Source organism: Amia ocellicauda, chromosome 12 (assembly GCF_036373705.1).
Source record: "Amia ocellicauda isolate fAmiCal2 chromosome 12, fAmiCal2.hap1, whole genome shotgun sequence".
Lineage (NCBI taxonomy): Eukaryota > Metazoa > Chordata > Actinopteri > Amiiformes > Amiidae > Amia > Amia ocellicauda.
Genome location: NC_089861.1, coordinates 22,887,873 through 22,904,288, shown reverse-complemented (window position 1 = coordinate 22,904,288; position 16,416 = coordinate 22,887,873). Strand labels below are relative to the sequence as shown.

Here is a 16,416-nt window from a genome sequence, read left to right as displayed (position 1 = left end):
TGTTAGGACACCCCCGCACTATCGTGCATTACTGTCAGACAGCACAGCTGTGGAATAAAAACTATTCTGACATATTATTTCATAGTTTTACATCCTAAATGTTATAATTATTCACCAATTGCTAATACTTTAAACCGAAACGTCTGACTTTTAATGTTTTGGCTAATTGTCCAATACAGTAATACACTGCCCATTTAGCCAATCAAAACTTGGCGGTTTCAGGTGAACTTTTTCGCTGTTTATCTGTGCTTAACCAGACTTGTCTACATTAATAATGCTACCTACTATTTGCCAGTCTGCCAGTTGCAAAATATCTCAATGGTAAATGCAAACGTTTTGGTAAGGCATGACTGTGCTTCGATGTAGGTCCTAAAACAGGATCAATTGTATCTGTAAGGTTAAATATGCTTCATGCTGTTAATCCATCCCACTTTCACATGTCTTCCTCCCAAAAACCTCTAAAGGGTTTTGTTTGTCTTTAAATACTCACAGTTTACGTGTTTGATGACAGCGAACTAGATGATGAATACAGAGCTCCTGCATTTAAAAAAGTCGGATCAAGCTCTGATCCTGATCAAAAGCTCAGTTTGAGCCCTAATCCATTTAGTACAACACAATTGAGATCAAGATCAAGATCGGATCCCTTTAATACAACCCGCCCCAGGAGTAGGACTGCCAAGCCAGGATCTACTGGATTTTGATTTGCTTTTTTTGAGGGTCATGGAGTAATTGCTGTCTGCACAACATCCAGATATGGTCAAAAGACAAGCTCCACTAGGATGTGCAAATCACACACAGTGAAGTGTAGGGTCATAGGCACTTATGTATCACTAACAATAAGGGCAGGAGCCAGGGCACAGACCATGCTTCCACTGCTGAATGTAGATATGTTTTGTGTGGGATGAGTGGTTCATAACAGCAACATCCGAGAGCAACAGCGTCCCAGGATGCGCAGACAGAGGCTGGCAGACAGGTACAACCGTATAACAGAGGTGACACATTTTTCTCACTATAGCTCATAAAAATAAATAATCATAAATATTACAAATTAAAGCTTTCAATATATAGGCTTTATTTCGATTATATATATATATATATATATATATATATATATATATACAACCATTGCATGTGCTAAAAGATCCCCTTCAGCTATGTCTCTGGATGTTTGTAAATCAGAAATCTCTGGGGAGACGTGACACAAGTTGTACAATTTTACAATGGTGGAATTCCCCCCCTTTGTGACCATTTTGCTTCTTAAATACTTATTGATTCATAGTGAAGATTTCAGGAAATCAACTGAACTTAAACAGAGGGTGCTAGGAGTTGTGTATAACCACATAGGTATCTGTAAATAATATGCTTGTATGTTAACATGTTTTTATGACATACTCTATCAATTTTCTTATTTACTGTCACTATTTATTTTAATTATATATCTGTGGCACAACTTTAAATGACCTAAATGCATATTTAATCTTCCTACTAGGACACAAGGAAACACTGGTCATCGACAGCAATATATGCTGTGCTGCAGCTGATATTCCAGTTAATCAGTTATGTCCATGTTGGTCACATCTCTTGAACCAACCAGATTGTAAAGACACGTTCAGTAGCCACCTTGAACTTGTTCTTTGGCTGAGCTTGCTCATTGGAGGTGGGGCTATAGTATAAATATATAAGTATATAGTATATTTTTTAGCTCATTTGATTACAGAGGAGACCAAAGCCTGAAGAGACTGGTGTAGAGACCGAGGACTGCCAAGAGGGACTTCAAGGAAAACATAGCATTTAAGGCTTGGAAAATAAACGTAAAAATAGGTAATGAATGTCTTAATTTCACTTAGTGTCATTGTTTCTGTTTCTCTGTGGTGTCTCTATACTGTCTTCAAATTCTCTCCAATCAGTAGGATACTGTGACAGATATATAGCTATTGAATTGTAATGTGATTTCTTTTTCCAATATTATAAGGTAATCAGACAGCTAATATGTGTTTCTGATGTGATTGGAATAGGAATTAAGAAAGAATATGAAATATGCATGGCTGGAATACAAAAATGTATTATTAAATTGTGATTATGAATTATTATGCTGCATTTTATATGCTGGTGCTTAAAGAAATATCTAATTTGCCATTCCTCTTCAAAGCACATCAGAAATAGTGTTTGAATCTGACCTTGGGTGTCTGCCTGTGTGCATGTTTGCATGTTTTCCCTGCGTCTGTGTGGATTGGTTATGGGATTTTGTTATGATTTTTTAAGCAACAATATTCTCTCTCTCTATATGTATATATATATATATATATATTACATTACAATTTGAAATACAACTCAGCATGTCTGGTAACACTTTACAATAAGTACCCCTTATCAGATATTAACTAATATGTTAGTTAAAATAAAAAAATAAAAACAGTAACTAATGCATCAACAGGGCACAAGGCATGAAAAGTATTTTGGTAATGGTAACTAATTATTTAACTACCGCATTAATGAATGTATTGGTTTGTCTTTCTTTATCTGAATATTCAGAGGTAGTAACTAACGTGAACACATTACTTATGTAACATGAATAAACATTAATCATTTCAAGGATGACATACTGAGTCCTAATCCTAATCCTAAGAGTTGTCACAACAGTCACCATATTTTCCACGACAAAACAAATGTAATGGTCTTATGAAATAAGATTAAATACCTTTATTAACATAAATGAAAATATTGATATATTTACTAAACATGATTAATGCTTAACTGTTCATGATTTACCAATGCATTACTAGTGCTCCTTATGCATTAGTTAACATCCAAAGGGTCTTGATAACACATTTTGGTGTACCTGTGGTAAGTGGAAACTGTCCAATCTAAAACAATGGTTTGCAAATGCTTATTAGGCAGTGTTTTTAATGTTTTAATTTATTTAACTATATGATTATGATTATGATTATGATTATTATTATTATTATTATTATTAATTATAATAATAATTAATTAATTTGCAGATGCCCTTATCCAGGGCGACTTACAAAATATAAGCGCAATACAAAATGCAATAATAAAGTGCAATTGAAGGCATAATACATTTTACAAATTCACAAATTACACAAGTGTATATGAGATATACAGTAAACAATGTAACCTAGTCTCACAAGAAAAGTTGCAGCCCTGGTTGCTTCTTTTCTCTCTCTCTCCAATCTCCCTTTGACAAACAAAAACTCCTCTTAAATGGATCTCACTGGATCTCATTGGATCACTGCAGGTGCTGTCTTATCCCCCCCGCCCCTTGATGATTCAAAGGTGCATAACAAAATCTGTGAGGCCACCATGGGGCTATCAGCAGAACTGTTGCTCATTTTCTCCTGACCTTCACCAGGACCACAGGGAGAAGGGGGAATGGTGGGAACCCATAAAAGAGACAGCGTGGCCATGTGTGGGCTAGCGCATCAATCTCTAGGGTTCCTGAGTGGTCTTGGATGAAGAACTGCGCACACAGAAGCAGACCGCGTGCTAGACAGTATAGTTTGCGCGACCGGGGACCTCCTTGCCTGATGATATAGGCGACCTCCGCTGTGTTGTCCGTCTGAACCAGCACATGTCTGTCCCGTGGAACTGGCAGGAAATGAGACAGTCCAAGGAGTACTGTTTGTAAATCCAGGACGTTGATATGGAGGGCCCATGCTGGCTCCGTCCACTTGCATTGGACTCCACGTCCCTCACAGGAGCCATCTGTCATCATGACTGCTCGGTGGTAGACTGGCCCCAGGGGCACACCAAGGGTCAAATTTTGAGGGCTAAAGCACCAGCATGCCAGAGTGACTGTGACTTGCCATGCTAGATTGTGGCGAGGGTGCTTCCTGAGAAACCTGAACCACCACTGCAGCGGCCTCAATTTGGAGGAGACCGAGGAGGAGGGTGTGTGATGTAACCTGCTCCTGGTAACCTGAACCTGGCAACATGAGGGGGCTTACATGAAGTTCGTGCACTTGGAAAAAGTGCATGGGACCAGCGACAGGCCGAAAGGGAGAACAGTAAACTGAAATGCTTTGCCCTCAAAGGCGAAGCAGAGAAACTTCTGTGTGCCTGCGTAATGTAGATGTGAAAGTACACATCTTTCAGATCCACTGTGGTGAACCAGTCGCCAGGCTTGATGGCCTGGGACATGGTGCACAGGTTGAGCATCTTGAAGCGCAACACCTTGAGGTGGCGGTTCAGGTGCCTCAGATCCAAGATGAGGTGGAAACTGCCATCTTTCTTGGGCACAAGGAAGTATAGGGAATAGAATTCCTCATGCTGCCCCGTCGAGGGCATTTCACGGATTGCTCGCTTCTCCAGGAGAAGCACCGCACACTGCAACGGGTCCCTCATTCATGTCCACAATTAGCTAAAAAAAAGGCATCTGTTGAAGAGCTGTGCAGTTTCTCTGTAACAAGAAAGTCAGTTGAATTGGGGACCAAAACCAAGACACAGTGTTTAGGGCATCAACAACTTGCTAAATTTAGAAGCATGTGGCCACTACAATGTCAGGTTTGCAGAATTATTGAACTTATCCAGGAAGATTTAATTTGTGAACGTTGTCGGCATGATGACATCCTAGAGATCAGAGTCTGTGATCTTGAGGCTCAGCTGGCTGATCATATGAAGAACATAAGAAAGTTTACAACTGAGAGGAGGCCATTCGACCCATTGTGGTCGTTTGGTGTTCATTAACAACCAAGTGATACAAGGATCCTATCCAGTCTATTTTTAAATGTTCCACCTTCCACTTCAACCACATCACTGGGGAATTTGTTCCAGATTTTGACAACTCTCTGTGTGAAGAAGTGTCTCCTGTTTTCAGTTTTGAATGCCTTGAAGCCCAATTTCCATTTGTGTCCTCAGGTGCGTGTGTCTCTGCTGATCTGGAAAAGCTCCTCTGAAGACTTGAATCAAGTCCCCATGTAGTCTCCTCTGTTCCAGGGTGTAAAGGTGCAGTTCCCTCTTTCCCATCAAACCTTGAATAAGTCTGGTTGCTCTCCTCTGAACTGCCTCTAAAGCAGCAATATCTTTCTTGAAGTGTGGTGCCCAGAACTGTACACGGTATTTCAGATGAGAACTAGTGCATTGTACAGTCTTAACATTACTTACCTTGTTCTAAATTCTACTGTGAACGTCGGGCAAAGAACTAAAAGGAGTCTTTGGATTGCCGGCCTTGTCTGGGCTTTATTGAGGGTTCGATCATAACAAAAGTCGGCTTCTTGCCACAACAAAATACACAAAACAAAGACAGTTACTAACTAAATAGACAAAGAATACATAAAATTGTGTTCTCAGGGCGGCCGAATCGGTTGAGCCTCTGTCCTCGGTTCTCCAGACAACTTCCTACTAGGGAGAGGAGAGAGAGGGAATAAATAGACGAAGCACAGCTGCTACTGACGTCACAATCGATTTAGTGCTCATCGCCTCCAGCCGACAACACGGTTGCAGCCAATGAGCACCTTATCAGTGTGTCAGCAGCAGCCATGCGGTGACAGACAGCATCCTGTCACACACCCCCCTTCTAGAAAAGGACCGCCCAATAGGCGAGCCTAGAGAAAAGGGAGGAAGAAGAGGATGGGACAAGGGAAGGGGAAGAAAAAGGAAGGCAGAGGAAGTCAGCGTTGAGATGTTGAGGGTCGGGGCGGTGATGGACTCAGAAGTTGAAGTCCTGCAGGGCAAGATACCACCGCATGATGCGATGATTCGAGTCTTTCATGTGGTACAGCCACTGCAGGGGGGCGTGGTACGTTTCCAGAGTTATGGGGCACCCCAGGAGGTAGTAGCGGAGCGTCTCCACAGCCCAGTTGATGGCGAGACACTCCTTCTCGATCATGCTATATTACGCTCCTGGGGAGATAGCTTTTTACTTAAATAGATGATTGGGTATTCCTGACCTCCAACACTCTGGGAAAGGACCACGCTCATTCCAATTTCCGAGGCGTCAGCCTGTAAAATAAAAGGGAGAGAAAAGTAAGGACATTTTAACACAGGGTGTTGGCAGAGGTGGTCCTTAATCGCCTGAAAAGCCACCTGGCACTGCTCCATCTATCTGGAGCACCTTTCCATGTCAGTTTGGTCAGGGGATTAGCCAGGGTGGCAAAGTCCATCAGAAACTGAGGATAATACCCGGCAAACCCTAAAAACTGCCAAACTCCCTTTTTGGACTTAGGAGGCGGACAGGAGGCGATCGTGGTCACCTTGTCAATGACTGGCCGTACCAGGACGTACTGTACCATAGAGGTCCGGAAGGGGCCGTAGCCTCCCATTCCTCCTTTATTAAATCAAGGTTGCCTCTTGGCTGCCTCCCGTATAGCAGCTCAAATGGAAAGAAGTTGGTGGATGCCTGGAGCATCTTGCGTACAGCAAACAGCAGGGGCGGCAATAACTTGTCCCAGTCCCGAGTGTCTGTGCTCACAAACTTACAGATCATGTTCTTTAGGGTTTGTAAAAGCACTCCACTAGGCCGTCTGTCTGGGGATGATAGATTGAGGTCCTGATGGACTTTATCCCCAGCAGCCTACAGAGGTCATGCATCACGCATGACATGAAGGGAGTGCCCTGATCTGTCAGGATTTCCTTTGGGATCCCCACCCGAGTGAAGACCTTAAACGGCTCCTCGGCGATCCTAGTCGCTGACATTGTTCATAGAGGAATCGCCTCTGGGTACAGAGTGGCAGAATCCACTATGACTTGCACAAATCGATACCCCACAGAGCTTTTCTCTAACAGACCAATCAAATCCATCACAATGCGCTCAAATGGTATTTCCATGAGAGGCAGCGGCACCAGCGGAGCCTGTGGTACCACACTGACATTGGTTTTTTGGTACTTTGGACAGGCAGCACATCACCTTTCTACTTCCTTTTTGATGCCTGGCCAGAAGAATCGGTCCGTTATCCACTTAAGGTCTTGTCACGAACCCGGTGACCTGCCATAGGTACTTTGTGTACAGAGAGAAACACAAAGCGCCTGTGTAAATGTGGTACCAGCAATTGTTTCATGATCGGGTGTCCCCCACGATTTTTGGTAACCCTATACAGTAAGTCTGTTTCGATATGGAACTGGGGATACAAGCACACTCTCTATGCATTCACTATACGACCGTCCACAACTGCGACCTGGTAATATAACTGACCCAGGGCATCATCCTTGGACTGGTCTAGAGCAAAATCAGAAACCCGGGAGAAGACGAGATCCGGGGCTGGGCCAGAGGTATTGCCCCTCCTGGTGGAAGAAGGCGAGAGCTGGCAAGTTCCAGAGCTCGTTCCCTCCCCGGGTCCGACAGAGTACTGTCAGCTGCTGCGCCACTGGAGTCAGAGGGAAGGCTGTCCCCGCCCTTCACATCACCTGCAGCCACATCTGATCGGCCCCCAGAGCCATTTCCCAATGAAAGCCTAGGATCTTTGATATAAGAAATACTGTTTTATTGTTTAAGTATTTTACATTACAAATTTAAAAATATTAAAAATTTTAATACTTATGATTATTATTTTTTTAAACAATTCTAAAATCACTTAAAATTTTTAAAATCTTAACGTGATTAAATTAAACCAAAATACATAAACTCAAATAAACGTACTTTAATCAATCAAACAATAAACTAGTGATAAAAGGCAAACTGCCAATCAACAAAAAGGTCAAATGCATTGAAATTAACTGGAAATAAATAAAAAAACAAATAAAACAATAAAATAAAGACAAAACCAAAACAATCTGATGCTTTTCAAAATTAAAATCCAAACAGCCAATGCATTTGACAAAATAATATAACAAAACAACCAAAAAAACAAGTGCATTTTAAAAGCAATCATTCATTAAAAAAGGTTAAAAGATCTTAACTCGGGCTCCAGCAGGGGGAGATTGCCGTCCCCGGAGGTGGGTCCCATCATGGGATCCTGAGCTCCCCCAGATCTTCTATGTGCCAGTTCTTAAAGGTTTCCTCCTTGCCCCTCTGGTGGACCTCCAGATGGACATAGTCTCTTACCACTCCTCTCGGCGCGATGACAACTGGGTCCAGCTCCTGCTTGTTGAACAGACAGATGTTCCATCCCTCCCAAAGGGCCTGTTTCACTGCACAGACGACACACCACCAGCACCTCAGGGTTGACAATGTAATTCCCCTGGCTGGACCATAAAGGATCTGCTGGGTGGTCACCCGCACAGGAACGGCAAACCTGCGGAGGAACGGAGAAAACAGGAGCCAGACCCTGCTGGCGGAGGGGCAATCCCTAAAGATATGAGCCTCTGTCTCCTTCCCCAGAAAACCCTTATAGAGGCAGGTGTCAAGAGGGGCTAGGCCCCTTCTGTGCATGAACACTCAGGTGGGGAGGCGCTGCAGGATTTCAGTTCTTCACGACGTAGTGTGTTACCAATTGTTTTCTTGGTGACTATGGTCCCAGCTGCCTTGAGGTCATTAACAAGATCCTCCCGTGTAGTTCTGGGCTGATTCCTCACCGTTTCATGATCATTGAATCTCCACGAGGTGAGATCTTCCATGGAGCCCCAGACCGAGGGAGACTGACAGTTATTTTGTGTTTCTTCCATTTGCAAATAATCGCACCAACTGTTGTCACCTTCTCACCAAGCTGCTTGGCGATGGTCTTGTAGCCATTCCAGCCTTGTGTAGGTCTACAATCTTGTCACTGACATCCTTGGACAGCTCTTTGGTCTGGGCCATGGTGGAGAATTTGGAATCTAATTGATTGATTGCTTCTGTGGACAGGTGTCTTTTATACAGTTAACGAGCTGAGGTTAGAAGCACTCCCTTTAAGAGATTGCTCCTAATCTCAGCTCATTACCTGTATAAAAGACGCCTGGGAACCAGAAATCTTGCTGATTGGTAGGGGATCGAATACTTTTTTCCCCTCATTAACATGCAAATCAAATTATAACTTTTTTGAAATGCGTTTTTCTGGATTTTTGTGTTGTTATTCTGTCTCTTACTGTTAAAATAGTTATTAAAACTCACCTCAAACACGTCCCTAGGTCCAGGCAGTTTTACCATGCAGTTCAGCTCAGAAGGGGTGAAGTCCAGGCCCCTCTGCAGCACAGATCTGCTAAACTCCAGCTGGGTGAGGGCCGTGGTCTCGACTCCAGCCTCTCGGCTGAAACGCACCGCATTGTGGCGCCTCACACCGGTGGTTCACTTGGCCATGCTGCACTCTCCTACCTGGGAAAGGGTCCAGAGGCTCTGAATCCGGAGGTTGGGGAAAGTCCACCTGGCTGGGGAGCAGCTTCCACCTCCGGGGCTCTTGCAGGGAGCGGGGCCTTGCGGGGAGAAGTCTGGCTGTTCGCCGTTCTGCTTGGTCGGTCCTTGGGATCCGAGGCCTCTCCTGGATCCTGGCTGGTGACGTCAGCGGGGAGCAGTCCTGGTCAGGCCGGGCTCCAGGTAGATGGTCGGCCGGGCCTTCTGGTTGGGACCCACTCCATGAGGACTCCTCTGGCTAGGTTCCTTGTCGCTCCCGGTCCGTCCCAATCTCTGCTTGCCTTGGCTTCCGGATCGCTCCAATGACCCAGGACTCTTCAGCTCTGTCAACCAGAATCTCCCCGTCTCGTCTCACCTGGTGGAACATATCCCTGCAAACAGAAGAAAAAGACAGTTCATAGCCCCTTGCTGGACAAAGGTTTCACTCACAATTGGATATTAGACAGAAATTCAGACCAATACCACCCTAGGACCACCGGGAATGGCAAACGAGGGGCAAGCCCCATGTTCATCTTATAAGTTTCCCAACCAATCATCATAGTCACCTGGGCCGTGGGGTACCAGTGTATGTCCCCATGAATACACCGTATAGCCACTTTAGTGCCTCGCCTGCTGGTGCCCTGAGGTGCCAGGCCATCCTGGACCTGGGTCTTGCTACAGCCGGAGTCCAGGAGGGCCTTGACTTCACGTCCCCCGATTCTTACCGGTACCATAAAGTACCATGAGTGGAGGGGCGAGCAGCACATACAGTGGAGTAGTTTACCTCCATTAGTGGACACTGGGCCTGACAGTGTCCAGGCTGTCCGCAACGCCAACACATCACTGTGGCTGTTCCTGGGGGCCGCACACTGCAGGGAGAGAGAGAAAAACAGGGTGCCAAGGGGACGGGTTTGGTTCTGGGATGGACAGTGGGGGAAGGGAAAATGGGTTGAGAAGGGGCAGGTTTCAGTGCTGGTGTCTCCGGTGCCACGTCCATATCTGGGGGAATCGGGCCTTGGGAGGGTCTTGGGAACTGATGGGGAAGTGTCTGCCCCCGGGCATTGGGAGGTGTAATTGTCCACATGCAGCCAGGTGGTTCTCCGCAAACCTGGTGGCCTCCTCCAGGTCTTTGAGCTGGTGAGACTTCAACCAGTCTGCAGAGGAACGTGAGAGACAGCCAAGGAACTGTTCCATGACCACCAGGTCCGCAACTTCAGTTGCGGAGTGCTCATCTGGTTTGAGCCATCTGTGACAGGTGTCCCGTAACTGTTGTGCAAAGGCCCGGGGGCGGGAGCCGGGCTGGAACTGAAGGCTTCTGAACCTGTTTACTTGAAAAAGAAAGGCAACCATTATCCTTCAGTGGTCGCTCGGCCAGACGGCCTTCATGATGAAGAAATGGAAGGTTGCTAATTTGAGGAGGAGAAACTTCACAGGCACAGGGGCAGGACTTCTACTCCCAGCAGGGCACCTATTGGGCAGCTTTGGTACAAGTTTTCACATGATTGGCAGGTCAGAAGGCTCTTCCCATTTGGTAATGGTTGTCTTTCTTTCTTATGGAACCAGGGTTATGATGATAACATTTTATTACGCTGTTGGTTTTCAGTGAGCAGTGCTGCCCTGGAATAATGTCCACCTTACAGACCGTGGAGCTGGCCAGCTTGGGCCGGCCCTTCCAGCTGGGCATGCTGTACGACTGCCGCCGGGATGTGCTAATTCCAGGTGAGGACCTCTACACCTCAGGACTAGCAAAGTTATTTTCCATGTGTGTTTTAAAAAGGATTAACAATAACAGTAACAGTGATAATAATTATTATGATGTATGCTCCATACAATTTGAACACTGTTAATGTTGTTTGTTTGTTTGATTGTGTTAAGTGTGCACTACATGAGTGTCAATGGAAGTAGATGTTCATTGTGTTACTCTAATATTCTGTTTTATACTTAATATTGGGAAGAGGACAACCCCAATCAAGATAGATTTCCACCTACCCAAGCATTGATATCACCCCTTCCCTTGCATCTCCCTCCTTAATCTCCTTGGGGGGGGGCATTTGTCCTCATGCCCAAGTCAATGTACCCTCAGTCAAGTGAGTCAAAGCAAAAATGTACCCTATTTACCTTCTATTCAAATTTTTCCACTATAGGAATTACACTGTGGGATGCTGAGTCTCTACAAAAAGACATTGACGTGCGTCCTCAGCCGAATACAGATTTCCAGATAATTTCTTCCGACTCCACCGAGGACAAAGCATCAGCTCTGAATGTCGAGGCGTCCCTGGAAGCAAGCTTCCTCTCCGGGCTGGTCTCTGTGAAGGGCTCAGCCAGCTATTTACACGACAAGAAGACTTCGAAAAGGCAGTCGCGTGTCACCTTGCAGTATCGCACCACCACCAGGTTTGAGCAGCTCACTATGGACCACTTAGGAGCGGGAAACATACAATACCTTAATGTCTTTCAGGAGGGATCCGCTACTCATGTCGTGACCGCTATTCTGTATGGCGCACAAGCCTTTTTTGTCTTTGACAGGGAGGTGTCCTCAAGTGAAAACCACCAAGAGATCCAAGGCAGTTTACATGCTGTTATTAAAAAAATCCCTACGATATCAATCGAAGGCCAAGCATCCCTCAAAATGACAGACAAAGAGCGTGAACAGACAGACAAGTTCAGCTGTAAATTCTATGGGGATTTCGCTCTTGAGAACAATCCGGTGACATTTGAAGATGCCCTGAAGACTTATGCAGTTCTTCCACAATTGCTTGGCAAAGATGGAGAACAGGCCGTGCCCATGAAAGTCTGGCTTTACCCACTGACCAAGCTGGACTCTCAAGCAGCACAGATTGTCAGGCAGATCAGTATAGGGTTAGTTCGCCGTTCACAGCGTATTTTAGATGAACTGGATGATTGTGACGTACAGTGCAAGGATTTGATGAAAGACCCCACTGCTGTCCAGTTCCCTGAGATCAAACGCAAACTGCACAAGTTTAAGGACATGTGTTCAGAGTACAAGCTGGTCTTTCAGAAATCTCTGGCAAAACTTCTGCCCTCCATTCGTGGGGGTGGGGAAGAAGAAGGAAGTCTGGTTGATGTTGTGAACAGCAAAGAACGTTCTCCATTCCAGAATGTCCTGTTGACCGAATTCCTGGAAGACAAGGAGCGGGAGATGAACATGCTAAAATCTTACCTGCAGATTATGAACAACATTCCGGTTGTCTCCTCCAGTAGTGATCTGGACAAAATTGTGCTAGATGCAGTGAATGAGTATGTGCTGTGCTTTGCATTTACATCTTTAAAGCAAAGAGAACAATATTTAACTATCATGGAAAAGTATCTAATGACATCTGAAAAAGCAAAAGGTGAAGATTGGATATCCCAGCTAAGCCATGAACATGGTTCTGAAAAGTGGTTCAGATCAGTGGAGGTACCCACACTGACAAGGCAGAATATTCGATTATTCTTAGACTTTGAGAAAGCAAACAAAAGCAGCCAGATTGTAAAGTTCTGTGTGGCTTCAATCAATGATGACATCAACATGGGATCTTCAGTTTATCTGTTTGAAAGGGGGGCTTTGGCAAGCAAGCATTTTGAGCTCCCGTCAAAGCCTGGTGTCCCAAAAGTACTGGGAAAAGAGCACGATCGCGTCCACTTACAGCTGCATCCTCCGAAGAATGGTGTCAATGAGATTGTGAAATATCGGGTTCTGTACCAGAAAATGCACGACTCCGTTTGGACAGAAGTAGATAGCAGTGACAAAACAACAAAGTTTACCGTGTCTGGCCTGGACCTCAATACTTCCTATCAATTCAGCTGCCAGGCAGTCTGCAAGCCAGGAGTTAGCTTCACCAGTGATGCATCAGATTACTGCAAGACACTGCCATCAAGCCCACCTGGAACTCCTCAACAGAAATCCTTAGGACCAAATGCCATCACCATTACTTGGGACATGCCTTTGTCAGTAGGAGAGGAAGTGAGTGTCATTGCCTATGAGGTTGAATACAGGGAGGGTAACAGCACTCCTCATGAGAATGAAACTCAAACATGGATTAAACTTAGAACCACAAGGAGAGAGTGCTCTCTGGAGAATTTAAAGGCAGGCAGTTCCTACATAATACGAATATCTTCAGATTGCGGCAAAGAAGGTAAAAGTCTACCAAGTGCAGTGATGGAAATAACAACTCCAAAAGATTCTGAAGCCAAGCCACAAGATGTAAGCCATATTGAAATACGGAGTGACCATTTCTTAAATTTCTCTGAATTAATACAGAAAGGGCAGCCTTCATTATATAGATTATCACTAGAAAAGGAACCTATGGTCAATGAATATTTCCAGGAGTACACATTTGGGAAGAAAGTAGAAGAAGGGAATAATAAAGTCATCATAGTTCTTGGAGCCACAGGAGCAGGGAAAACCACCCTGATCAATGCAATGATCAATTATGTACTGGGTGTGCAGTGGGGAGATCAATTTCGATACAAATTAATCCATGAGGACACCAACCGCTCTCAGGCTGAAAGTCAAACCTCTATAGTGACGTCCTATGAGCTCCACAACCAGAAGGGGTTCCTTGTCCCCTACTCTATTACAGTTATTGATACACCTGGGTTTGGAGATACCCGAGGACTTTCTCATGACAAGCTGATCACTGAGCAGGTGAAGCAATTTTTTTCCAATCCAGAAGGAGTGGATCACATCGATGCTGTGTGCTTTGTGGTACAGGCTTCGTTGGCTCGGTTGACTTCCATCCAGCAATATGTTTTTGACTCCATTCTTTCCATCTTTGGGAAAGATATTGCAGAGAACATTTTCGTTCTGGTCACATTTGTAGATGGAAAAGACATCCCTGTTTTGAGTGCCATTGAAGCCGCACAGTTGCCCTGCCACAAGAACCAAAAAGGGAAGCCAACTCATTTTGAATTCAACAATTCGGCCATGTACACACAGAATAAAATACTGGAAAGTGATGCTGATGAGGAAGGCTCTGATGAGGATGAGGAATGTGTGGAAGATGACAACCAGCTGGAGAAGATTGTCTGGTCCTCAAATTTTAAGCAAATGAAAAAGTTTTTCAAAACCTTGGAAAAGGTAGAAGGAAAAGATTTAACATTGACCAAGAAAGTGCTGGAGGAGCGAGGGAGGCTGGAAATGGCCATGACCAAACTGCTGCCCCAGATCACAGCTGGGCTGGGAAAGATGAGTGAAATTAAGAAGATTAAGGAATGTCTGGAGAATGAGCAAGCCAACATGGAGCAAAACCAAAATTTTGAAACTGAGATTGTGGAACTAGTCCCAATAAGGCAACGTGCCAATCATATGTCAACAAACTGTAATGGTTGTCGAGTTTCATGTCATCAAGGATGTTTTCTTCCCAGTCAAGATACAATTGAAGTTTGTGCTGCCATGGATGATGAAGGAAATTGTGTAATCTGCCCAGGCCATTGCAACTACTCCTTACACTCACCTGAGATGTTCATATGGAAATATGAAGAGAAGAAAGTTAAGAAGACGGTCAAAGAGTTAAAGGATAACTTTGTTAAGGCTTCTGGAAAATTCATGTCAACAAAGGAGATGCTTGATAAACTTGAAGCTGACTTTCATAAGATTGAAGACAAAATTATGTGGTTAATCAGACTGTCTTCCAATTGTCTCGCTCGGCTGGAAGAAATTGCTTTAAAGCCAAACACTCTCTCCACAGTAGAGTACATCGATCTACTCATCCGCAACGAGGAAGAGGAAGGGAAACCCGGCTTTCAGGATCGTGTCAGTGAGCTGCAGAAAATGAAACAAACCTCTGAAATACTCGCCAAGATTGCCAATAATGAAAAACTGCTGCCTGAGGAGCGCAAGATAATAAAGGAAAGAAGCAAAAGGTTGAGCAGAGTTGCAAAAGAATTTAAACAGATTAGTTCTGTTATGAAAGCAATTAATACAAAAAAATGATAAAGTTCATACATCCATCTGTGTAGGAGTTCAAAATTGTAATATCACCAGTTGTGCTGTGAAATGATATTGCAGAGCTAAATTAAAAATATGCAATGTTTTAATCATCAAACCATTTCAGTTGCTTTACAAATGTTTAAACTGTATGTACATTTTAGGTATTAAGATGGCAACATGAGAAAGTTATCCTTCTTGTCAGTCACGTGCATGAATAAATTCCAGTGTGGTGTGCTTATCCTTTATTTGTTTTTTGAGACCTGTGTTTATTGAAGACACTATCGATTCTGAAGTTGACATTGCTACTCTGCAGAATAGCTTTATCCCTTTACATTGGCTACAGAGTGGATTGAGCAAGAGGCATATTCAATCTCCCCCAAATATTTCCTAACCGGACTGAAGAATTTCATGATTTCATTCACATATATAATTTCAAAGTGAGGAGGACATGTCAAACGTTGCATTGAGGACTCTTTTTCCAATCTATATTGAAACCTCCAATAAATTAAAAATGAGGTATGTATAGACTCATTTAAGAGTTATTGAAATGGTTCTATGAATAAGAAAATTACCTATTACCATAATAAGAAATTAAGTTTCTTTGCAGTTAAAAAAATATATATATTTGAAAAAGGCAGTTATACTTTTCTTTTAATTCCAATCCAGTCTATTGTCTAATTTCATTGATTAGATTAATAGTCCAACTGATTTTACCTTTTCCCCATTTCTCCCTCATTTGAAGTATTACAGAAAAGCATATATTGACTTCTTGTTGATAAAGGAAATTAAAACCAAGCTCCGAATGCCATTATATCTTGAAAGTCTCACAGTGTCAAAAAAACAAGTTAAAATCAAACTGTCTTCCATGTCGATGATGCAGTCGAAGAATACATACAAGAATGTATGGAGGGAGATCACTGTCAAAAAGATTAATATATGTAAAAAGAATTTGCACGTGTAAATGCAGGTACAAATCACAAATACAAATACAAATTTGAACATTACGAGTACAATTTGCAATATTTGTGAGTTACAACTCACGTATCTGTGACTTTGCCTCATATATTTGTGAGTTGGATAGCTGGTTAAATCACTGTCTAATATACATTACAAAGGTCGCAGGCTTAGATTGTGGATTGTGAAACAGTGCATTCAGTTACACCAGTGTTGTGATCTGTTAATACTAATTTGAAATGCTGTGGATCAAGGGAAATCAAAGACATTTTGTAGAAATGTTAAGATAAAAAATAGGGAATAATTAAATAAAAATAAACTAGTTTCAAAG

General features: G+C 43.5%; 1 protein-coding gene across 1 annotated transcript; it reads left to right on the top strand.

Moving 5' to 3' along the window:
• The first annotated feature begins 1,718 nt into the window (after positions 1–1,718).
• Positions 1,719–15,375, top strand: LOC136764581 (uncharacterized). Its single transcript, XM_066718757.1, has 3 exons — positions 1,719–1,821; positions 10,803–10,918; positions 11,344–15,375. Exons 2-3 carry the CDS (start codon positions 10,825–10,827, stop codon positions 15,132–15,134), a joined length of 3,885 nt encoding a protein of 1,294 aa, XP_066574854.1. The 5' UTR covers positions 1,719–1,821; positions 10,803–10,824; the 3' UTR covers positions 15,135–15,375.
• Positions 15,376–16,416: the final 1,041 nt, after the last annotated feature.